The following is a 26622-nucleotide window of genomic DNA, read 5'->3' on the forward strand; positions in this document are numbered from 1 at the left end:
AAAAACCATAGACATATATAAAGGCTTTATATATGTATAAAGGCTTTTTATATATATATAAAGGCTTTATATATGTGTAAAGGCTTTTTATATAGTCTTTATATATGTCTATGTCAACAACCCTTCACTTCATTGACCCCGGATCCCCAACACAACCAGCCAATGAGGCCCTGACATTCCCAACATCCCCATCCTATTGGTCCAAACAGTCACATGTCCCAACCCAACCCCTTCACTGACCCTCAGGATATCGGAACGCTCCTTCAACACAGTGTTTTACTGAACATACGTCAAATCCAAACATAAACATAAACCCAGTCCGTAACAATATATTTGATTTTCTTCTTGCGTCTCCGGGAGTGAAGTCATGTAGCCTATGCGACAATTAAGTTGAATCGCCCTTGTTTCGTGCCATAATAAACAAAATCCCTACTACTGTCAATGCCGGGCTGCCTCACAGAACAGCTTTTTGTAAAACCACTCCTTGCTTCTCTAATGCTGTGAACAACAGGTACAATGTTCATAAAACATGTTGAAAATAATTTAATAGTTACATTTACTAACAATGTAGATCATAAGTGGTACGTTTTTCCATTACAGTGTTAACAGTTAAATTTGTCAGGTCAAGAAAGACTGTCTTTATTTCATTTTAGAAAAACAAGTATTTATGTTAAGTGAATTCAAGAAAGACTGTCATTCTTTTATTTTTATAACAAGTATTTATGTTAAGTGAAGTCAAGAAAGACTGTCTTTATTTTATTTTTATAAAAACATGTATTTTTTCAGGGAATAGTTTTTAAGTTCAACTTAAAATGTCAGGAGATACATTTTACGTTGTTAATGTGTACATTACTGTTAAAAATGCATTTCTAATAAAGTGAGTGTTGGCAAAACCGGTTGTCATTTTTATGTTGAGGCGGCGGGGCTTTTGTCGGCAGCTGCTGAATGTAACTAATAAAGTAACTTGTAATTAAACTTAGTTACTTTTAAAATCAAGTAATCTGTAAAGTAACACACTGGTTGTCACTCACTTATGTTAGCTGGGAGCCAGACAGGAAGCTGCTGTTGTCATGGTGATAGCGTCATCCACGCTCTAACGGCTAACCGGAGCTGTTTCTTTAACTGTTTTACTTTAACATGATCCACTGGGACGATTGTTAGAGAACAAATGCCACAGCTTAGTTTTCTACAGTTTAATTGAGTTCTATAAATACAATTTTTTACTGTAATAATCTTTCTCAGCAGTTGCAGCGTTGCTTCCTCTTCCTCCCTCCTCAGTGAAACCATCAGAGATATGAACTTACTTCATCATTTATGACGGTGGTGTCTCCTCCTGAACATCTTCCCCGCAGCTTTACTGTAAAATGAGTTTAGGAGGGTTTTTACTTTATAACGCTGCTGGGGCTCGTTTGCATCAGGATCTCTGCTTTGTCTCACCTGTCACAGCTGTAGTTTCTCTGTTTTTGTGCTCAACTCAGCCTCCTTATGAAATCATTGGGCTAAGTAGTTACAGGCATAAGTACAGGCATAACACTTGTCTTTCAAACTCAAAATGAACAAGTGCTGTTTTGAGAAAGTATTTACAGTAACTCAAATGACAGTTTTCCATTATATTCTTCCAGCTATCCATGATTCTAGTGTAGAAACATTTCTGGATCAGTTTAATTTAACATGACAAATGTATCTCAGAAAAAAATGAAATGATGTGCAGTTTGAAAAGAAACTACAAAAATAACCATATGCTTCACATTCATCCTGTTTTTAATGCTAATGAAGAAAGTGAAAACTTGAGCCTGGAGAAAATAATGCTAAGATGAAATTGAATTAATATTAATTGTATTCTATTTATTCAGTTTAATGTTCCTTAAATGTTTCTGAGGAGACTTTGTCAACTCAAACACTTCGTCCTACCCTCCATAGGCATAGTGGTGAGGAGATAATGAGTGAACTGTCATTTTTGGCTGAACTATCCCTTGAACATATGTACAAATCCAAATAAATTAGTAATAATGTTGACCAAAAGAAAACTGTGTCATCCCAAATAACAGGTCATGATAATCAAGTTATAATTTATTTCGAAGAAACATCCATCAATATATTGACAAAAAATTAAATGAAATGAAGTTGAGAGATTACTTCAATTGTCAAGTCTTCAGTAGATGTTCCACCTTGGTAGAAACTGAGTGTGTGTATTGTGCAGTTCAGAGTTGGGGATGTTATTCATACGCTAACACCTGTTTGCCTTCAGTCTCTCAGCTCTTATCGGGTCTGTCCATGTCATCTGTGTCGAAGCTGAAGGGTTTATCGTAGCCCATCAGGTGATTGTAGTTGTGTGGGATGGGGAACAGGTCTGGGTTTACCAGCATCCCCGTGTTATTGACGTAGAAGGTGGTGAACATCTTGCTGACGTCTGGGATCTTGACCTGGCTCTGGTGAAACGTGTACTTTTTTTCTGTGAGGAATACACTGTATGTGATGGCAGTGTAGATGTCTTTGTCTGGGTTGTGATAGAGACGGACCACGTAGCCCTTGGTGATGAAGTGGAGGAAGACGGGGGTGAGGAAGGTGAAGAAGCCGATCATGCCACAGAAAGCGGCCTGCAGGGCGAAGCTCTGGACCCCGAGTCCGGTCTTTAGGAGGATTTGGGGCATGAGGAAGAGGCTGGTCCCGCTGGTGCTGTAGGAGAACATCTTCACCCCTGACAGAGAGAGAAGATTCAGAGAGTTGCTATAGATACACTTCTCCACACACTGTATTTATCAGTCATGCATCCATTTTATCCATTAGCCCCAGGTGCATTTCACTCACTGAAGAGTTAAGTGTGACTGCTAATTAAGTTTTAGTGCATTTAAAGCAGTCACTTAATTGATGTCCACTCAGAACTAATTACAACAATAAGCAGATAAAGGAAAAGAGAGACGACGATAATCAAGTGTTTTTTTCTTTCAGATGTAACTTACCTCTCACAGCCGTGCCCAGGGTGCCAGTGTAAATGAGGTCCCCATCCTCGGAGTGTGTGTGCACAGAGAGAGAACGGCTGGATGGACACAGAGACCTCACCTGCCACAACCAAACAGAGGACACGCATTGAAAAAGCTGCTTAGACACTGATTGGCATGTGATGTGCTGTGCTGAGCAGCCGCACCATCAATTATTGGCACTGATGAAGAACTCCAGATAAATGCAGTAAATACTCTTGCATGTTTAAATGAGTAAATAACTCCTGCAGGTCATTTTATTGTCCCACTGTAACCTGCATAATGGTTAACTTAAGGACGTAATCTTTGTACAGAATGTCTGGTTATTTCACTGTCACATATCTGTAATGTGCACTGTCTGCTGTCACTGTTGAGGTGAGATAATCGAGCAGACATCCCATCAGGCATGAGCAGTCGATTCCAGTCAGACTGATCTGAGCGGCTAATGCTAACTAAGCTAATCTAAGCAAGCGCTGTTTGCATTCGCCGTGTAAAGATATCCGGTGAAGCATTAGTTCAATAGGTGCACTGTGTGTGTGTGGAGAACCCCCCGTGTCCGTCCACTGTTAAATACCTTGTTGTTATGGCTGAGGAACGACCTTCTGACAACATGTAGCTGTTTCCGGCTAACTCCTCCGATTAAAGAGCCGGTACACAGCGGCCCGTGCTGTCCGGCCGAGACCAGAGTGTAACGGAGCGAGGCAGAGACCAGACAGGGTCGAAGCCTCCGCAGGACACTCACAGAAAACATTATTCTTCAGTTCAAGACCCAAACTGATCCATTGACTTTCTAAATCCACACACGCCGGAAAACACTTCTTTGTCGATAGAACACAGCAGCAAGAGAGGCGTGTGTCGCCACCAGCTGGACAGGAGGATCCCGAAAAGGACATAATTGCAGAGGATGCTGCGTGTTTAGTCAGTCATGTCAGCATCCACCCATTTTTTACATAGTGCAGAGAGGAGCTGTCAGGATGGTCTTGCTGTGTTAGATGGGAGCAAAAAAATAAGTTAAAGTTGCATCCAATTAATATAAATCTGGAAACGTGGAGACAGTGAGTGTGGTGTCAAATGTCAGATGTTGGTGTTACATTCACAGAAATATTATTTTCCTGAGCCCTAAGTCTTAAGACATCAGTGATTCCTACAGGCTTAAAATCACTTGGTTTGAACTGGCCTGATGTCTTGCTGTTCTTACACTGAGTCACATCTACACGGTCAGGCAGGTTTATAATGGAGATCTAGAGTCTAGTATCACTCCAACAAAGAACAGGAGTGTGTGTCTTGCCTCAGTGACAAAGTGTTGTTATGGAAAATTCCACTGACCAGTGTCTAAGGTACTGGAAATCCCCTGACTAGGGGTCTCACTGCTGTAATACTGTTTACCTGACAGGATGGAACCCTTATTTGGTGATGTTTTTCTTCCAACTGGTACTGCGGACGGACGGACACACCAGATAAGCCATAGATGATGATCTCATGTCTTTGATGTCTTTGATGTCTTCTTTTTTTCATATTATCTCTTATTTAACGCCTCTTTGTATAAGTTCTGGCTTTTGTGAACTTGCAGCCAGTTGTTGTTCCGTGCTTGTTGTGTAAACTTTGCAGAGCGTACTATTATATAGACTCAATGGCAACTCCAGTCTGAGAATTTCATTATTTCAAATCTCAAGATGAATTTCCATCACAGTGTACAACTTAATTTGCAGTTGATTGGATGTTTATTGTCTTTGTTTGATCAACAGCAACATCCACAGCTCTGGGATCAGACTGACAGCTGTTTGAGTAAACTGTCAGTATAATATAGTAACATGTGAAAGCCCTCCTCAAGCGGGGGTGTTTAGTGGTAATAGCAGAAACCTCCTATGATCCTGGGGTCCACTACAGTGACAGTAGGGTCCTGAAATTTAGAGAAAGGTAAACCTAAATCCAGAAAAATCTTTATCAAGAAAATGTACAGTGCAAATAAAAAAGGAAATACAATCGAAAAGCTAAGCGAACTCCGACAGGTAAACAACTGACACCTCAACATCTGCTGCTCACAATACAGTGGAGGACCTTCCAACTCATGGGATATTCAACATCTTGTCCTAATTTCTCAAAGAAATTATACTCAAATAAAGTGATTAAATATTACTTGATCATAAGATGACAAGAGTAAATGAATTATGAATATCTAAAGCTGCTGGTTGGGACCACAGCCCAAGTGGTGATACAATTTATACTATGTCTGTATCATTGCAGCAGACTTTAAACTAGGTATATGACATCAGTTATCGCAGTGGCTGTGACAGGTCCTTCTGTTAAATAAAAAGATCTTGGTTTGGCTACATTAGTGTTGGAACTGGGAGATAATGGGGCTGCAAAACCAAGTATTGACGACATACTGTGCTGCCACTTCAAGTTGTTCCATATCCACACAAGTGCAGCATCTCAACTCATCCAGCAGGTGGGAGCATGTTACTAAGATTCCTCTCAGAGTGGGTACTGACCTATGGTACTGACTCAGAAGTCTCATCAGGCTGCAAACCTTCAGATGCATAACAATCTATAGAAGTAGTCCCTGCACTGCATATACTTTATACTGCACGAGTGATGTATGCTGTTATGCCACAAACAACATGTAGTCATTTCAACCACTTTTCGTTGACATTTCAAACAGTCCATTTATCACCAGAGCTATACACAGTAACAGTCACGTTAACTGGTAAAAGACATTGAGAACCAAGATCTATGTCGCCTATGTGCTGAGACTATATGATAACTTCATTATTTTGTCAATCAAAAAAAATCATCTGTGATTAGCAATCAAAACTTAAACGTTTTACTGCTCTGGATCATATTTAATATGTGAGACTGCCTGCATCTGCCTGAGTGGATTCCTAGTTTACTAGTTTTGATTAAACAATCTCATAAAAGTTGAATGGGTTGTAGCTCAACTTCAGATATATATAAAGTGAACAACAAATTTATATATTTATGTCCGACCCTTTAACAGCAATGATCTGTATTGTCATTACTGTTAAATGATCATGGGGGGGGATGAATTTTTCTCCAATAAAAGAAAATACCATCAAATAAAAGTAACATTTCCTTCAGGGTGGTCCCTCCTTACTGCACACCTATTAGTTCACAGTAATGGTGAATGCAATTTCCATTCAGCTAGAGTACCGGGAGAAAACCCACACAGAAAGACTACAGCCAACTGGGATTCAAACCAGGAACCTTCTTGGAGCAAACGTACATAGTCAATTAAATTGAGTCATATAAGATTATGTGACTTCAACTTCATAAGAACACACACACACACACACACACACACACACACACGCACACACACACTTTTCCATTGGAACTCTGGTGAGACTTGAATTCCTGAACCTGGTTCAACTGGTAAAACTGCAAACACTTGTCTGTTAGGTCGGCGTAACACCGATGACTCAAACGTTCTGTACTCAAACCCCAGCTTGTTTACAATGCTCTGAGCATTTAAAGAGTCATTTGATAAGTAGTAAGTCAGCGTTTCTGTGTCTGGTTGTGTATTCAGTTTCGATAAATGCTGCACGTGCTGTCAAACTGACGAAGCTGTGTTTCTGTGGCTGTATGTTTGCAGCCTCTCTCTCACTATAAACACATCATTCATTCTTTTTTCACGATTTTTATTTTGCATGTGTTATGTTGCTGCTCCATCTGTTTGTTGCGAAAAAACTAAAGAAACTGTCTTGTACCTGAGGACCTATGCCCTTGGAAGTTAGTAATGAGCTAATTCAATTCAATTCAACTTAATTGTATTTGTATAGTGGCAAATCAGCATCAGGAGGTAGAGAGGGTCGTCCACGAGAAGGTACTTAGTTCAATCTCGGCTCCTCCAGATTGAACTAAGTTTGCATTCCTTGGTTAAGATACTGAACCCAGAATTTCTGTGCCAGCAGTGTATGAATGGTGCGAGATAGAAAAGAAAAATATAAAATATAGAATCTCTGTATGAATGTGAGTGAGAATATATGAATTTGACTTGTACTGTAAAGTGCTTTTAGTGGGTCGATAAGCCTAGAAAAACTATATAAATGTAACATATAAATCATGTTTTCAAAAAATATTTTATAGGTACAATTTTAAGTTAATAGTATAAAAGAAAATGTTTTAGGAATGAGGAGTACCAGGTTGATTATGCAACAGAAGGTTTTGATTTCTGTCGCCAGTATCCATAGTGGGCAACACTCTGGTGCAATGGTTAGCCCTTTTTGAAGAAGGTTCCCAGTTCAAATCCCAGTCGGACCATGGTCATCCTGTGTGAAGTTTGCATGTTCTCATCTTGTTCCCTTGGGTTTTCTACATGATGGTCAATAATGTTGAATGGTGCATTAAGATCCAAAACAGAACTTAACAGCTGTTGATATCTTGCATTAATGATTGTTTAATAAAAATAAGCACAACAATAAAGTTAATGCTTTTATCCATGATACAATGTTATTTTGTATGTGTGTCGATGACGTAGTTTTCCTTCTTCTTCGTGTCTTACTTCTTCGGTGTTCTTCGTCAACTTATATGATATCTTAAAAATGGGGAATAACTTTCTTTAGATGGTCTCTCTATAATCAATGGTGGCTTCGTGGAGAATGTGATTTTGGACCTTATTGTGTTGACCTCGACCTCTGATTAGCTCCTTAAGCTATTCATCTGTAGGTAACCCTAACCCTAAGTAACACAAGTGTGCAATTCATTCACTGTACATATTCTCACACTGCACACATTTTTCCAGTTTTTACACTGTATATTAGAGTTTAATTTAAATCATATTTTCTATATTTTGTATATTCCTTACTCTTAAGTATTGCATGGTACATATTACTTACTGATGTCTATTTTGACTCTTGCTGCTATAATACTGCAAATTGCTTCATTGTGGAACTAATTAAGGATTATCTTATCTTATTTTATATGATATTCCCACCAGGTTTGCTGAAAGTACACCAACACCGACATATCAGTCTGATGCAGTTTAATATCAGGGGCAGCGTGGATTGGTCCAGAGTGTATTTGACCAGTAGGAACCTGTCAGCCAGTGAAGCTGCAGAGGCTTTTCCAGTTCAGACAGATATTTCTCAACAACATGTTTGCTCCCACAATGTTTATACAGAGGTGATGTAAAAGGCATTTACATCAGCATGTCCAGCTGTCTGTCTGCCTGTCACACACGCACACACACAAACACACACCCAGCGGCATGAGTCAAAGGTTATACTTAATGTGTACACCTGTTGATATAGGAAAGTACTTTATTAACCACAACTTCCTTCCATTCCACTGACACGTGACCGTAATGACGCAATAACATGTTTTGAATACACCGTTTATCAAGATAACGCTCTTCCACGTGCACTACACGCCTGCACGAATGACACCTTTCCTTACCATTGTCGGACTATTAACACACAGGCCACTGTGAGATAATTGTGGACTGTATCAAAGCCTCGCCATGTACAGTGCCTTGCATAAATATTCACCCCCTTGGACTTTTCTACATTTTGTCATGGCTTAACCACAGATTATAATTTATTTCATTGTGATTTTATGTAATGGCCAACACAAAATAGTCCATCATTTGGAAGTGGGGGAAAATATTACATGGATTTCAAAATTATGCATCGTATGTTCACCGTATGTTCTAGGCATTGCCACCGGCAGGGAAATTTGGGTCAATCCAAAAAACTCTAACCCTGCATAACATAAAAACGTGGTTACGACCATCTGTGACAGTTTGGGTTAATTCATGGCCAATTCATTTGGATTCTTCGGTTCTGAATGTCCTGGTGTTGTTGACTCACACTGTTATGTCACAGTGAGACATACAACTCTTGAACTGAATAGACCATTGTTACTGTTATCAGTCAAATGTCTGCTGTAGAAATTGATACCACCATTTTTGCATAAAACTAAAAAAGAGGAACAACATTAGTATCTCCACAGTGGAATGAATGCATCACATAGACATGTCTGTGCAGCTGACCTTTACTGGAAAACTGAGTTTGTCATCTGCCACAAATAGCACCGTGGTCACTTTCATTAATTCGTTGTGCCTTACTCTGCATGGTTCCTATTCCTGTGGACTCAGCTGCACTGCAGAGGTTACTACAGGGTAATGGGGTTATTAAGGGGTAAAGAGGCTGATCTGAGTTCACATGTAATGGCCTAATACTTAAAATTAATGTATTAATTAATTAATATTCGTATATCATATTTCATATCAATTATAAAAACAATCATATTTTGGTAAATACTTAAAAACAACGAATGCTGAAAAACACATTTAATCCTCTATACTGAGGCACACTTACTTCTTAAGTAGACATATGACGTTTTAGGGATCATTTATCATTTAACCTCAAACAAAGGACTTTTGGAGGAAGAATTAAACAAACTGTGAATACGCACTAATTGACATTGATCAGTGTATATCCAGGGCCTGATTTGAGAGAGTCCATCCTGAACCATCAGTTATTTGACTTCAATCTTATTTTCTAGTTCTTAATCAAACTGGCCACAACACTGAAACCACCTTTCTTTTAATAATGTTATGGTTGTTGTTTGTGGCATATATCCAAGACAGCTGTATGCTTATCAGCAAATCTATGTGCATATAGCAGTTTTTTTACACTTCCGGAAGTTCAGTCGGACAACTCACGTTTAAACGTTTATTGCAGCAGTATACCAGGTTTAGTGTTTGGCGTCTAGGCTCCAACTTAATCACTCCCTCATATGATTACACTGGAATGATCAGAGTAATGGGCCAATACTAAAAAGGTCACCCCCCCTGTCAGAGCCTACAGGTGGATGCTGTGGTGGTGGAGGGGCTGAAGCAACTGGTAGCAATACTGCAGCAGCAGTGGGAGCAAAGGGGATTTGGGGAAATTGGGTGTGTATTATAGATAAGTGAGGTATGTCACATGATGTATGTCACATGATTGGAGCAGCACAGTTGGAGTTGGCTGCCTGAACTAGCTTGCAGGTGTCGCTCCATTTATGAAGCAACATTGTCATTCATATGGTGTAGTAGTGTTTCTGTCTACATGGTGAAAGTCCAAAATATATTTCCCTTCATCTCCAATAAATACGACAGGATATCGGCTAAATAAATACATGAATAAATGAACATCACTGTTAAAAACAAATAGCAGTCTCCTGTTTCAAAGACTGGGGATTTTTCAACCTTTCCATCCACCCTGACCTGACATTTTGGCTCTATCCTTTTCATCACATAACGTCACCCTTGTCCCTTGCACAAATTACCTGTGACCACGCAGGTCCTCTTCACTTTAATCTACAGCAGGCGATCACTCCAGTCAGATTGATCGCCTCCAGAGTGGAAGTCAGTTGCTTCCATCTAAAACTTTGTCTACTCTTCCACACACTTCTCACAGTTTCTAAATGTTAATCTCACTTTGATACAGGAGCTTATTTTCCTTCTCACATGCTGCTTCATATGAGCTGCACAGTGCAGGGAGCTCTGACTGCAGTTATTAGATCTACATAAGTGGCAGCTGGGCACGAAGGGCTTTCTTTGTACTGTTGTAATAAATCATAGCTTTAGCGAGACTGGGTTTGTTGCCATGTCCGTCTCTGGATACGTCCAGAGAAAATCGAGGTCACCAATGTAGAAGTCGATGGGAAGAAGTAGTCAGGAGATTTCTCGTTTTGTGCACCTCTCGGTGTGCGTCTTATTTACAAACATTTTACGGCTACAGAGAACTTCCAGGTGTCACCAAAACATCCGCTTCTCACCCCTCCCAGTGCCCTTGTTACCATGGTAACCCCACAGCTCCTTACAGAGTGTGTCATCATGCAAACCACGTAGTGCACGTCAACAGTCTTTGGTGAATTCTGTCTATCACATGTGTCCACTACACTGGGAAAGTTTGTAACACACCCACTCACCTACAAACATACACACCCATGCATGTGCACAACTGGCTTCCTGATCAGAAAGGACAAATAAATTTGTCAAGGTTAAAAAAAAGGCCCTGTCCCAATTCACCCCTTAGCCCTACACCTTGCCCTACCCCTATGTTTTGCCCCGCAGCCAGGGGTTGTGTTGTCCAATCTGTTTGATCTAGGGGTAGTGGCCATCTAGTCTTTCAAACACCTGTTCAACCGTTGTGTATTCAGGACCACCCTAAAAACAAAGGGGTAGATGAAAATTCCTGAATGCTTCACTAACAGAGGAAGCACATCATCATGGCGACCGCTGGGGGTAGTGCTCATAAATGTTAGTATGGAATCTTGCAAAATAATCGTGAAAATGTTTTAATCTAGCAGAATATTTAAATCTAATCTGGTAGCAATGAGTAAATTTAACTCTCCTAATATCCGTTTTAATAATAATAAGGTTTTTCTAAATGCCCTTGCTCGCGCCAAAGTCCAGTTGCACCTCTATAGAAAACCAATGGCTCTGTGAGTCTTGCTTTTGGCCTTCACCAGAAGTGTTTTTATTAATAACCTGTGTGTGGGACTTTGTAAATTGTTGCACCATTTTATAACTGTCTCACACAGACATTTGCATTCACACACCTTCTCCAGAGAAACTGCAGAGGATCTCCGGATTCCGGCGCATGTCTGTAAGCAGCTTAATACAGTGTTTTAAGTTTGGGTTTGCTGTTGAAAATCAAGGCTGCAGTGAGAGTGCAGGGACATCTGTGGATCAGGAGCGTTCTGTTTCACCTGTAAGCACACAATCAGCTCAGTAAACTGCTGCATTGCAAAATCCATTGAAGTGTGAACATTGCACTGAACAGTGTTTGACAAGAGCATGTAACAAGGGTTTCTCTCTATATTATGTGTAAGCAGTGGCTTCCAATGTGCAGACTGTACTTGACTGTGCATATGTGGACTTTTATCCCATTTGCCCCAACAGACTTTTTCAGGTGCCCAGCTGTTTGATACAGATCTTGTGTAGCTGTAGAGTGGTTTACGGTTTTTACACTCCTTCCACTCTTTGGTTGAGTCCTTTCTAGCCTTTCTGGGTTGTAGTCTTCACGAGTGGCACTGGTATCTCCGAACATACAATATTTTGTATCCCTCTTTAGCTTTGTAAAAGTTTACCAGTTTTATTTTGAGGTCTACAAATTTCCTTTTCCCATTGTATTAGTTCCTCTCAGCAAACTGGTGCAGACTGCTCCTGGAGATCGAACCACTCTCAAACACACCCCCCCCCCCCCCATCACTAATTCGCTAACATTGAGAAGTTTATCTATGATATTGTAAAGTGACCTTAGTTTTTACCTTGAGGTAATTTATGTTGTGATTTGGTGCGACATAGGTGAAACTGAATTGAATTGAATTGACTATAATTGAATTTAACTCAATGTGCGATTACATTCTCTGTAAATAGAAGTCCTTATCCTAATAGTCAGTTCCTGGAAGTCCTTGAAAGAGTCACATGGCACACAGACAGCCGTGCCAATGTCTTGATTTATCATCTATTTGTTCAACGTAAACATGTCAAAACACACACATATGCACCAGCACATGTCGGTTACACTTGATCTCAGTTAAACACGTTCAGATTGTTATTGTCTGGGAATAAACAAAGAACAGTACAGCTGACCATGGTTAAAGTGGGGATCTGACCTCGCTTCCAGGTCCACCACAGTTACTCGATGGTAAACTGAATAGGTAGATTTCATTGAAAACAGTAGTATTAATAAGCAAATAACCGTCTATGTCATTGGAGTTAGATTATACCTTGTTTTAGTTGGTGGACTGGACATTTGATCTGTTACAAAGTATGAAAAGCAAAAGGCTTGGGTGACCACTCACAAATAGCTTGGTCAGAGTCAGCTGTGCATCATAAATGTCACACGTACGTGTGCAGACGAGTATTCTGTCATTTTTCTGATGCACATGATTATCTAAATTTATAGTTTTGTGCTCCATGTCCTGGTACAGTGAACCAACAGAAATACAGTATGCAAAAGTATTTTGCACTTATTGAACAAACTAACCTTATTAAGGTGCCATAGTGAGAGAGTGGAGATGATAAAATACTGGCAAACAATCAGACATGTCATCAGTGACATCAGTGATTGAGAGTGGGACAACAAGAGAGAGCAAAGTTCAAGGCTGATGGAAGCTCTTATCGTCAACTTAAAAGGTGAAGGTCAAGTATGATAACAGTCATGAACTCATAGACTAAAAAAAGAACCAATCAATTGGTAATAGAACAGCATGGATGTATCATAGGGATTTGTGTGTATTAAATACATTTTGACTGGGATGGTCAATGCTCGAATTTAGACATTTTTATATGGAAGGGCGATTACATTCATTAGTAAAAAGGTACCCATGGCAATATGGAGATGACATTAAGATTTTCCTCTTATTATAAAACAGGTAAATGAATACATCATAACACCATTTTCCTTCAATGTTTTTTATTTTTATACTTTCAAACGTTTTGTAGCTCTCTTTATGAAGTTCATGATTGTGGATTGATTTACAGTCTTTACTATATTACCATTAAAACAGTAATGTGGTTTGGTGATATCTCTTGAATCAAACGGCTGCCTGCCAGGTAGAAAAGCTACCTGTTGGCAGTAATGTAACAAAAGCAGATCTCCCTTTTATCAAACCACCACTGAAATATGCATAACTCAACATGCCAGTAGCACATTCTACTACCTCAATACATCTGTACAGAAAAACAAAACATAAAAAAACACAATCAAATGATTCATATCACATGTACTGGGCCCCATTTATAAGCCTGTCTACCCGTGTTACACAAACTATTACACATACATGGGTCTGACACCACTTGCATACATACAGGGATGCATCCTCACCTAGTTATTGCATTTCAGTCATTGTTGTGCAAGAGAGAAACAAAGCTCAATTGAAAGATAAAAAAGGAATTCATGTTCTTCAGTAGCAAAATTAAAACAACAGAAATGTATAATTCAATCTATTTACATAATGCAGCAAAGCATATTCATTAACACTGATAAATATACACTATGTACAATATGCACTTCAACATTCTGACAAAAGATAAAGCCTATTGTTTTGATTTCAGCTTGTACCTGAAGTCCACATCATAGGTAGGCTGAAGGATTCCCAGTCCAGCACGGGACTGGTCTAGAAGTGGGACTTTGACAGCGGGGTCCAACAGTTCCACATCAAAGTAGGACAGCACAAGACTGAGGAACTGCTTGATCTCATACACAGCAAAAAACCTGCCAGGGCATTTGGTGACCCCGGAGCCGAATGGCATGCAGTAATAACGCAGACGCCGTCCGTTGCGGAAAAATGCAGTTTTCTCCTGACCATTGTCATCCAGGAAACGGTCAAACTTGTATTCCTGTGGTGTGAAGAGGAGACAGTGAGATGAGTTTTCAGTGGGGCATAACAAATTATAGTGAGTTCTTGAAAAAGGCTGTTTTCAGTCTTACATAGGGATCCTCATAGATTTCTGGATCGTAGTGCAGCATGGGCGGATATAAAGCAAGGACATCATCCTTCCTTATACGGTAAGTTTCTTGGTTGTCAAGGTGAAGCAGAAAGTCTTCCTTGGCCATACGCACATTCATAGAAGCACTAGAAAGACGCATGGCTTCATTGATAATGCTGTCTATAGACAGAAGGGAATACAAATAATTTAGATTCATAACATTACTTAACTGCCTTTAAAAGTACAAAAAAAGGCCCAAACATACCATATGAATGTTAACAACAGGAGATTTGATCAATTGGGAAATCTTACCCAGAACAGGCATGTTGTCCAGCTGCTCCCTGGTAAGGCTCAGAGAGGGGTTACTTGGGTCAACTGTGAGACCTGAATCATCCACAATTTTCTGCATCTCCTCACGAGCTGCTCTCAGAGCATCAGGACTCCTGAACACAGGTACAGAAGCCTGTTAGGCACAACCACTGTCACTGTTGTTATGGATGCAATATTGTAATACATAAACACCCCATAGCTTATTACATAGTTTAACATTTGTATTTGTTTTTATTCAACTCATCAAAAGACAACAGTTACTGAAAGTAAACTGTTGGGCAAAGGGGCAATTTCATCTATTTAAAACAAATCTACAACAGATTAAGGATCTGAATACTTTCTGAAGCTACTGTTCTAGAGATCAACAGTGCAGGAACTGTTGTCTTTATCATACAGAAGATAGCCCCACAGTTTTATGGGAGAGAGAGTATTTGGTTGCATAATGTATCGTAGCTAATCACCGTCTTAAAATACACATATCCTCATGGTTCTATTTCAAATCCAATGTGCTGAACTACACAGAGAGTAGCATGAAAAGCACATCAGTGACCTCAATGTAAATTTGCTGTATAAATCATGGTGCATTTTAGCCTAATGATAGGTCTGATGCCCTACACCAGTCATTCCCAAAGTGTGGGCCACGGCCCCCTGGTGGGCCGTGAAGCCACTGCAGGTGGTCCGTGAGAGGTCATCAGAAGATAAATAGATAAAAAAGTTTCAGATTTGTAAGTAAGCGTTAAATACCACCAAACATTTAAGATTGATTCAAAAAAAAGTTATCATCACAGGTAATGAAACAAAGACATGAGATTTAAATTCCACATTGTTCTTATTTTATTTGACCTATATAGCAGGTGTCGTTGTGCCCTATTTGCACTTAATGTTTTTTTTACATTGGTTGCTTTGCAAATCGTTACGCTTAAATGTGGATGTCATTGGATTTGCACTGCATATACCTGCGTTCATATACAATTATTTTTTGTTATAAAATAAATAATATGTGTTATTCTAGTCCTGTGTGTGGATCATATAGTTGTGATTAAAGATGTGGGTGGGCCTCACAAATTTTGCAGTTTTCAAATTGGGCCGCGGCCTTCTTAGGTTTGGGAATCGCTGCCCTACACACTGAGGTTCTCACACTTGTTGCAACACTAATTATCTTTAGAGAGGAGGCTGCCACACACACACACAATGTACACTTCTTTCCTCAGCTACTGGTCCAAGTGACAGTGAGGGCTGTGAGCTTAGTCATTCTGTGTGGCGTGACAACACTGTTAGCTCGGTATCAAATTGAACATCTAAATTAGACAATCAGCTCCTTACATGTAGCTGCATGTTAAAGCAAGCTGCTTTATCTTCTGTTAGATACATGGTATGAAAATAATTCGATTGGTTGGCCACTGCGGTCACAGGCTGTAACAGCACAGTGCTTCATAGTAACAGTTAATAACACCTGACAACTGACATGATTAATTCTAGCATAGAAATTCAATATTTTTATAGACAGAGCAGAATACCCCCACATTGATGGGTTGAGCCATTTGTTCTGGCTGCCGTTTGTTTTATTAACGATATGAAAACTAAAAAATGTTCAGCATACCTGATCATGTAAAAGAGACACCAGAAGGTAGCAGGCAGGGTGTTAGCCTGTGAGGCCCAGAGCAGAGCGACGTGAGTCCTTGCCTTGCTCAAATCATTAAAGGTAGATAAGGCATCATTTAGGATTATCCTCATTGAGATCAGGTCAGACACGTTCTCCCTCTTGGAAAGGTTTTCAGGATTCATGGTCTTTGCTAGGTTCTACACATTTGAAAGGTTGAGTACAAAAACAAATGTAAATATATGGGTTTCTTTTATGCAAGGTTTATACTGCTAAAATAATGAGAATAGTTAGAAATGGCAGTAAAGAAACATGAGATGTGATTTTAGAGCAAAATAGTTTCTGTTTTCATTTTCTCTTTTGATAGTCTTAGGGAAAAGCCCACTCACCTCTCTGGCACTGTAGGCACTCTTGAAGACATGGATCGGCAGACCAGCCACCAAGGCAGGGAAGATTTTGTCAAATTCTTTGAAATTCTCCAGAGCGTTGAGCACCAAGGCTTTCTGGGCTGCCTGCCTAGCTTGACACTTGTCTTCACCAAGCTCTTTACCAAACAGTGTCAAATAGCCAGCCTCAAACATCACCTGGGGAACATTAGGCCAAAAAGGAAAAGTGTTAGGATTGTTGGAACATAATACAGGCCATGGCTAATATGGACATGTCAACTGAAGATACAGGCTGTATTGTTAATAAACTTTACATGGCAACGCTTTAGAAGATTATTAAATTAATGTTGTCGTCAATTTTATTCAGACTGTCCAAAACGACCTACTCCAGTATCTTGAATTGTCTTCTATGCCTCCAGTCTATAGCCCACTTACTGACCTTGTAACAGAAAGCAAAGATGCCGTCCACCTCCCAGTGCTCCTTCCTGGGACTGAGTGTGTCTGACTTCAGCATTACATCCTGCAGGTGGCCACTCATTGTCTGTATCAGGGAGGGTATAGCCTCACCCTGTAGGGTCTTCAGAAAGGTTTGGTGGAGGTTCTCTGTGGTGTGGCCATGGCGAGGGTCGAAGCTGTCATGGCCAAAGGCCTGGTGAGGGAAGGAGGAAGAGGTACAGGATGAAGAAATAATATTCTGACATAAGTAGAATAATGATAGAAGGAGACATCAAATAAATGTACCTTGACTGATGTATCAAAGTGGAACTTCCTCCAATCCAAGTGCCTCCCCTGTCTGATGACTGAGTGGTACGAGAAGGGGTCACACAGAAAGTGAATGTACTGGCCTGCAATCTTGCAGGTGAAAATATGTCCGTACTTCTTCTGGCGGCTGCGAAGGAATTTGAGAGGGTTTGCCCCGAACTGCAAAGCACAGCCCAGGTAAGGGATGAAGCCATTTTCAACCATAGGCTCACCAGGTTGCCTATTTTGAGAAAGAGATTTCAGAGAATATTCAGTGCACATCCAAAACTAACCACCACTGATCAAACGTAAAATCGTCTGTATTGTAGCTCAGTGGGGATACAGAGGATTATATTAATTGAAACTAATAACACTCATTCTGCTTCTCATTATGGCTGACAATAGGATTCAAATGTGTGAAAACCATGTACCCTCAAAATATAATTTATTTTAATGAAATCAGACATTATGGATCACTGTAAGACAAAAGAAAAACGTATAACATCAATCATCAGAAAGAGAGAGAGAGAGAGAGAGAGAGAGAGAGAGAGAGAGAGAGAGAGAGAGAGAGAGATAGAGAGAAATGGTTAATGCCATCCAACAAAGGTCTCCACTAGATGCAAACACCACCAGGGCACCCTGTGACCTAGAGTTTTAGGGTGCTGCCCATGTAGTTGCAACATCGCTGGTCAATTCCAGACAAGACAGTTTTTGCCTAAACTAGCGCTTCCCCGCTTGTCTAATAATATCTCCCAAAAATAGCTCCCAAAACTGTTAAAAAATGAATACTGCTACCACTTCATGCTGCTAGATACACTTTTTTCCACTGACGGTAACTGATTATGCCTGTATTTGTAAATCATGGTCCTCCCAACAACTACACTTCAACAAAAACATTTCCAAAACATAACAAAGCAGTGTTGTTGTTGTGTCACACCAGCCTTCATAACTTTATGACACTCCTATAAATAAGCTAAATATTTATATCATAAAGTTAATTATCTGTTCAATCTAACCACAAACTAACAATTACGACATAGAAAGATACAGAATCTGCTTCCTCTTCAATGTGCAAACACATGACCAGTCATTACACAACCCTGACATCAGCAGCCAAACACTGACAGCACACGGGTGACAATGTGAAGCCTGCCAAACAAATTCCATCATCCCTACAAAAGCCTTTGTGTGAATCCTGCTCATTTCATGCATACCCACAGTTTGTCATTCACCCGATGGATGGCCAACATGAATCATGCACATGTGTTGTTGTTCGGCAGGACCTGTCACTTTTGATATGGGTGCAGTCGACTAAAAGTTAGTCTTGTTCAACAGAGTCCTACAATATAGCCTTGCAATTCGAGACACATTGGCTGAATGACTACAGAATAAACAACAGAAATGCCTCATACATTGCACTATGTCCAGTCTTACCTGTGTCGGATCCCCACAGCGAGCCATAGCAGGCAGCAAAATCCCACAACTACTGCCCAGATCAGAGCAATGCTTAATATCATGATGATGATGATAACGATGATGATGAAGTTTGGAAGATCCGATACAGCAGGAGGCTCAGTAACAGCGACTAATGCTCACACAGATGACAATGAGAGGAACGTTGCAGTTCAAATTATGTAAGCAGCCTGTGTGTATGTCTCAGTGAGCAGTGTCAGCTCAACTAAGTGTGATGACAGGCAGCATGTGGGAGGTATTTATACCTGCTCTGTCTCAGGGTGGGACCTTGTTTTTTGTCTTCATCTTGTTGTGCAACAGAATGATCATTATTACTCTATCTGCAGTGAGGTTCTTACAGATAACCCTGTGTGTATGTCTGGATTGGGAAGGGTTTATAATTATTTTCGTGAATTTGTTGGTTTAAAAGAACCTTTGCATGTTCTGGCAGTGCTTATTGCTTAAAACCTGAACAAATCCTCAGTATAAAAAAAAGGTATAATTTCACATAAAAAATCAGCTTGAAGTAGTCTGAGCTACATAGTTATCTGTAAAAACAGAAAGATTAATCTTGATTTTAGGTTTCACATTAAGATACGTTGAGTGTAGCATATACTCCCTTTATCATCCAGGCTGTTATCTCACAGGGAATTCTCTAGGAAATCGGGTTCCATGATGTTCTCTCCCTCTCTCTTTGTGTGGGTGTGTGTGTGTGTGTGGGGAAAGGGGGGGGGGGGGCTGAAAGAGAGAGATGGCCTTGACTGGAGTCCATGGACAGTGTTACCTGAGGGGGGAATTCAGGTTGGTAAACCGATTCAAGGTCTCTGCTGTACTCCTGTTGTGTGGTGATAGCTGGACTAAATATTTGCTTTGTGCCATATGTGACAAGTTTGACCTGTTGAGACTTGCATTAGCCAACATCTGAGGCAGTGTGCTCAAATGCAATGCAACCAATATGCAAAGGAAATATTTTGATAAAGCAAATTGCTAGCCTGACTGACATGAAAAGATCCAGGCTGCATGGGTAAATAGCAAAAAGCTGAAATGCTGGCAGATCAACAACCAATCACATTAACTTCATCTGGCGGTTTCTCTTGATTGACAGATAAAGACTTTGTGGCATGATCAGAGTCATCAATTTCGCAATGAGAGATTGTAAAATCACAAAGCAGCAATCACATATAGTGAAGGTTTAGGGTGATCGGATCCTGTGATTGTGGCAGTGGTGCTTGCCACGGGGCTCTCCCACACACAGCCAGACCCGGAATTGTTCCTTCTTAACATATAGAGTTACGGCAATTCTAGCCATTCATGGATGTGCTGTTGGAATGGGTGATGCAGGGTGAGGGAGATATATGGGGATATTGTGGGAGACATCCTCAGACTTGGGGGTGACAATTGCTCATGTTACTCTTTTAGCGTTTGTATATTGTTCCACATTGTGGTCTCCTTGATGCATCAAGTCTACATTGAACTCTTCTGCATAAGGCATCAGCTGCTGCCTGAGTTCTCCTTTCACCAGCTTCCAGGAAACTTCAATATTGTTGCGCTTTGCTTGGTGCAGCGAAAAACAGTCTTTGTGCAGCACACACCATTGAAATATTGATTTCAGAAGACAGTGGCGCTACTGCTGGATCCTAACTGACAGGATCTTAACACTAAATGTAAACAAAAACCTTGTTTGTTTACAAGACAACTCCATGGGAGTTTACGGGAGTGGAGACCTGATGAGTCCCCAGTGTAATATGTTTTTAAAAAGCAACAACATGCAAACAAGGTGAGTTCAAATGACATAACAATCGTAAGTTTAATCTTCCAACCATTTATCAGCCACTTTATCCCAGCATGACAACAGTCAATCTGTTAATTGAGGTGCTGTCATGGTATTCAGAGTTTGTTTATCAAACTATAACAGACCTCTTCTTTGTTGTGCTTTAAATGTCTCTCCATCTATTACACTGTTCATGACACATTGATCAAGTTGGATGCTATACTACAAGCATGATGTGTTCTTGATCGGTTCACTGGTTTACAGTTACTCTGAATGCACAGTATGGCCATAAATGTGTAGACCTCCCACCCCATATACCTCCCTATACCTCCCTACAGGCCAAATATGTCAGCCTATAAAGTATTCTTAGTTTGTACTCTTCCTTCTATTCTTTGTTTATACATTTTTGGATGCATTTGCAGAATGATCATCAGCCTAGGGCCTCAACCTCCATGTGGTCCACCAGTGCCCTTCATGGGTAAAAAAAAAGGGCAGATGTTGGAGGGTTATGTACGGTAAATTTTACGCTATGAATACATATAAAAATAAGTTATATCATAAAATATGCAGTTTAGTCAAGGTCACTCCCTCAAAGTTGTATTCAAATAGTCACCATGGATGTTATATAATATTTGCAGAATCCTCCCATCAATTGCTGATAAAGATTGATATTTATTAGCCTGTACAAATGCACATAAAGCGAGTTCAAGGTTGAGCCGTGGTATTAGTTTGTTTTCAGTTTCTTATCGGTTAATCATAGAGTGATCTTACCTTTGCACTCTCAGAGAACAGCGGAGTGTCAACCTTGAAGAAAGGCTTTGCATGCATAATTAGGTTTGAAAGGACAAGTGGTTATACCTAGAAAATAAAATCACAAAACCAAACTCTTTTGAGTATGTTAGAGGAGACAGACTAATGAATGAGTGCAGGTGTCAGTCCTTGGCTTTTGTCATAGGCAGCTATGTTTTGCTACCCAGGAGTGGAAGATATCTTCACTTCCTTAATGTCAAATAACAATAGTAATACTATTATGTAAAAGTACTTCATATCCTATTACAGAAAAATCTAAGTATTAGCAGCACAATATACTAATATAAAGACTTATGAATGCACTAATTTGACTACTTTATTACCTGTTGGGTATTTAATGTTTAACATTGTAATATGTTATTTTTACTTTTTGTTATGACAACTCAGTGTTACTAATGTAGATGTTTCATCATGCAGAAACACGAGTACCAATGACTCTTGAACTAGATATATTGCCCTGCACCATTCAGTTCATATTAGTTCATACTACAGTTACCTCCAGCTCCCCGCCCCTTTCAGGTCACTACTGGCTAAATAACATCTGATCTCTCTCTCTCTCTCACACACACACACACACACACACACACACACACACACACACACACACACACACACACACACACACACACACACACACACACACACAGTATGTTAGTGGGATTTCATGCACATAGATTTCTGCATACCACAATATGTTTGCATAACTGCATCATGTGTCACACAAGCACATTTCAAAAACATGGTGATGATTTTATCATGGGAACTATTGGGTCTTCATGAGATGAGACAATTTCTCTGGCTGTGACATGTCACACAATCTACCCATCCACACTGATGCTCTCAACCCACACATTAATGTGTTGCAACAAGCTGGAAATCAACTGGTGGTGACATTTCATCATCAGAAATTAAAATCAATTGCACTAACTGGATATATTAACCACTCAGTTCATATTAGTTCATGCTACAGTAACCTGCAGCTCGCCCTCCGCACCTTCAGGTCACTACTGGGCAAATAATATCAGTAACACACACACACACACACACACACACACACACACACACACACACACACACACACACACACACACACACACACACACACACACACACACACACACTCACACACACACACCCACACACACACACACAGAGTATGACTTCAGCAGATCAATCCCGGACGTATGCCAAAGTGTCAATGGGTAGGATTCCTGACAACTGTGAGATAGACAAGAAGTGCTGCACATAGATACACCATATAAATGGGTGTGGAAGGATGTTCTCTCTGGAGAGCTGAATATTTTCCTCTCTTCCTGGCCTTCTCTTTGCATAGAGACAACAAGACATCGGCTTCCTCGTCTCTCAAGGTTTTCTGAGACCGATGGAAAGCTTCTGCGAGATATCTCCAGAAATCACTAAAGCACGTCTCACTCTCTCATGAGACAGAAGTGAATTAATACTTTTAACAGACACTGTCCTTAAGTATGTTCAGTCATTTTGAAGTCAATTGTTCAAAGAGGTTGTCATGGTGATGAAGCCAGCAGGTTACAATGCATCAGTGGTGGGAAATAACAAAGTAGAAATACTTTGTTACTGTACTTAAGTAGATTTTTCACCTCTCTCTCGCTCTCTCGCTCCTGCAGTCTTTATTATTAGGGCCTGAGCACTGACAGGCACTGACAGACGTGAGGTCCTATTGAAATTGTAAGGATTATTATTCAGGCAAATGAATTTGCGTTTTGAGGGCTTTTATTAGGTGATTTTACATTATTTTTTGAAGGTATTCCTTTTTCGATTCACATTTGTTTTCCCTTTCCTGCTTCGTGTCAACATCTGCACATAAATACATAGCTCGAAGCAGCAAGTGGTTAACTTGTCTTAAAGAAGATACTGGAAGTAGTTGGTTTAAACAAAAACTGTTGGCAAATAGACTATCATTGGTTGGCCGTGTCTACTTAGTCTTACACGTTCACTTAAACAAAACAAACATATTTAAAACAAGTCGAGATGGAAAAACAAACAACACAACCAATTATATAAACAAACGCAAAAACAACTCTCAGCCAACACAACCAAAACAAACACTGTGTCATGGACTACTGCATATTCACGCACACAATTCAGGTTTTTTAATGGACCTCGCCAAATGGAACCCTGGGTAATCAGGCCCAGTTTTCCACTCACTATAATGCCAATATAATTTTTGCAAAGATATTATATATCTATATATTGCCAATTCCAATCCTTAGTCGCCCTTTGTACTGACTCAACACAACTTAGAAGCTGTTGAGTCTTTATATATGTATTGTACAAACTGGCTAATGTGTACAACTTCAAGCAGGGTTGTGTCTTCACTTTGTCGTCCCTACAGGCAAGATACCCTACAGGTGTATTGTCACCCTGCTGGAAACAAATGCAAACACAACCCCAGGCCCATTCAGTGAAGATAGTCTAATGATAAATAAACAGGCTTACATGTAGATGCGTGGACAAGCTGGCGGGCAGATACACAGGCAGTTACAAAATTCAGCTAATCGACACAAAAGGTTAGTGTTGAAGTGCCGTCAAGCAAGACACTGATAATTTATAAACTTCAAAATAATGTAACTAAATTTGCACCTTAAGATATTCAATTGGATGTATTTTGTAGAAACATTGGTCTTCAATTATTTATTTCCTTGTTCAGTCTGAAATTTGGCAGCAAAACCAGACTGTGTCCAGTGTTTTTTCTTCTCTATACTAGCACTGTCCAGGCTGTTAATAAAAGAGAAACTATTTTATTTTGTGTGCCTAGTTTCCCTTTGCTGAGTTATCTTAAGGGGCATTGTGTATCACTCCTGCTACTGATGAAAGGTCCATGTTTAGTGATATTTACAGACTTTTTTAGTGGTTATACTTTGGTCTATTAGTGTTCTTAGGTAGACTCAAGAGGCACTTGTTTATTCTGTTGTATTGATTCTTTGTTGTCTCTAGAAGTGACACTTGTCCAATACTATTTTAACCTCAGCATCTTGGGTCCAAAATTTGTAAAATTATACGTTATATATATAGTGTTGATATAATTTTTCAGTCAGTTGAAATAAATCCTGAAGAGAACAATTTTGGGTTGTTTTGTGTCTGTATAGGCCTACTATAAAAAGCACTTAGCACTTTTAATTTTGGTACTTGTACTTTTGATACTTAAGTACATTTCAATACCAGGTACTTTTGATACTTAAGTACATTTAATATGAGCGACTCTAAGACTTTTACTCAAGTCATTTTCTTAGGGTGACTTTTACTTTTACCGGAGTCACTTTCAAGTAAGATATCTGTACTTTTACTCAAGTATGGCTTTCAAGTACTTTATACACCACTGCAATGCATGTAGCTTTATATTGATCCTAAGATAAATAAAGATACATTGTGGCAGGACAAGGAAAGGCAGAGACGCAGGTATTGCTTACTGTTGTTTATTCAGTAGTCAGGAAGAACAGGCACATGTTCCCCATACGGGAAGTATATATAGCTTCAACCTTTACATTTCCCATCGATCCACTGGGTGAGAGGACACACCCATGAGTGCACGCCACACAGCCCCCCCCCGAACACCCAGAGGGAAAAATACAAAATGGGACTAAAGTCAGTACCTCTCAGGGGGTTTAACGAGGCGACCATAACGGCTACGCCGATCCCCGTCCGCAAACGCAGGGGTGAAACAAGCAGAAGGGACATCATTTACAACAGGCACAGGATCAGGAGGCACAACTGGAGAAAACAACACAGGGGTCTTAGAAGGGGGGCGACCACGACGGGGAACCAGGGCCGGTAGCACCTCTTCGCCGGCCAACAGATGAGCTGGTTTAAGTCTGTCTAACGAAACACGCTCCCTGCGCCCGCCCACGTCCAGAATGAAACTTTTAGAACCCGCCTCTAACACTCTAAACGGGCCGTCATACGGGGGCTGGAGGGGAAACCGGTGAGCATCGTGACGCACGAAAACAAACCGAGCGGTCGCGAGATCCGTTGGCACGAAAGACCGAGGAGAAAAATGATGCACGGGCACCGGTGCACAAGCGGACTGTGACGCAGGACGCGGAAAGGGGGCCGAGCTCTGAGGCAGAAACTCCCCTGGGACGCGGAGCGGCTGACCGAGCACCAACTCTGCAGGCGAGGCATCCAGGTCAGCCTTAGGAGCCGAGCGCAACCCGAGCATCACCCACGGCAACCGATCCAACCAGTTTGCATCTGAGAGCGCAGCCCGCAATGACGCCTTAAGCGACCGGTGAAAACGTTCACACAAACCGTTAGCCTGGGGGTGGTAGGCAGTGGTACGGTGAACCTGTGTGCCCAAAGACTTTGCTAGCGCTGACCAGAGCTCCGAAATGAACTGCGGGCCTCTGTCAGAGGTGATATCAGACGGTGCACCAAAACGTGAGACCCAAGCTGAAAGAAAAGCGCGTGCCACGTCCGCAGATGTCGTGGAGGACAGAGGAACCGCCTCTGGCCACCTAGTGGTCCGATCTACCATGGTAAGGAGATGTGTAAAACCCTGGGAAGGGGGAAGAGGCCCCACAAGGTCGATATGCACATGATCAAAACGCCTGGCTGGAATCAAAAATGGCTCGAGGGGCGCCCTAGTGTGCTGGTGAACTTTAGCTCGCTGACACGCCACACATGTGGCCGCCCACTCCTTGACCTCTTTGCGAAGGCCAGGCCACACAAACTTCGAAGACACCAACTTCACCGACGCCCGGACACCCGGATGAGAAAGAGAGTGCACCATATCAAAGACCCGACGGCGCCAAGCAACCGGCACCACCGGGCGGGGGCGGCCCGTGGAGACGTCGCAAAGGAGGGCAGGCCCACCATTTTGCACAACTGCCTCCTCCAGCTCCAGACCGGTACTCGCAGCTCTCAGTGCAACGATACCCGGGTCCCCAGGTTGATCGGCAGCCAGTGCGGAAAAATCAACCCCAAGATGCACAGGGCACACCAGCACCCGTGACAGGCAGTCTGCAACCGGGTTCGCTTTACCCGCCACATGTTGGATGTCCGTTGTGAATTCGGAGATCGCCGCTAGATGGCGCTGCTGGCGAGCAGACCATGGCTCTGTCACCTTTGCCATA

The 26622-nt window shown here is 40.9% G+C and overlaps 2 protein-coding genes across 2 annotated transcripts; both read right to left on the reverse strand.

The window, feature by feature from the left end:
* Positions 1-2042: 2042 nt before the first annotated feature.
* Positions 2043-3786, reverse strand: LOC133018438 (transmembrane protein 70, mitochondrial-like). The gene is made up of 3 exons (XM_061084805.1): positions 3553-3786; positions 2961-3060; positions 2043-2698 (listed from the first exon to the last, which is right to left on the reverse strand). The coding sequence occupies exons 1-3, from the start codon at positions 3727-3729 to the stop codon at positions 2253-2255; spliced, it is 723 nt and encodes a 240-aa protein (XP_060940788.1). The 5' UTR covers positions 3730-3786; the 3' UTR covers positions 2043-2252.
* Positions 3787-13391: 9605 nt separating this feature from the next.
* Positions 13392-19151, reverse strand: LOC133017659 (cytochrome P450 7A1). Its single transcript, XM_061083800.1, has 8 exons — positions 18916-19151; positions 17482-17722; positions 17180-17389; positions 16744-16938; positions 16355-16554; positions 14737-14867; positions 14426-14604; positions 13392-14334 (listed from the first exon to the last, which is right to left on the reverse strand). The coding sequence occupies exons 1-8, from the start codon at positions 18996-18998 to the stop codon at positions 14032-14034; spliced, it is 1542 nt and encodes a 513-aa protein (XP_060939783.1). The 5' UTR covers positions 18999-19151; the 3' UTR covers positions 13392-14031.
* Positions 19152-26622: the final 7471 nt, after the last annotated feature.

The sequence above is a fragment of the Limanda limanda genome, chromosome 13 (genome assembly GCF_963576545.1).
Source record: "Limanda limanda chromosome 13, fLimLim1.1, whole genome shotgun sequence".
Lineage (NCBI taxonomy): Eukaryota > Metazoa > Chordata > Actinopteri > Pleuronectiformes > Pleuronectidae > Limanda > Limanda limanda.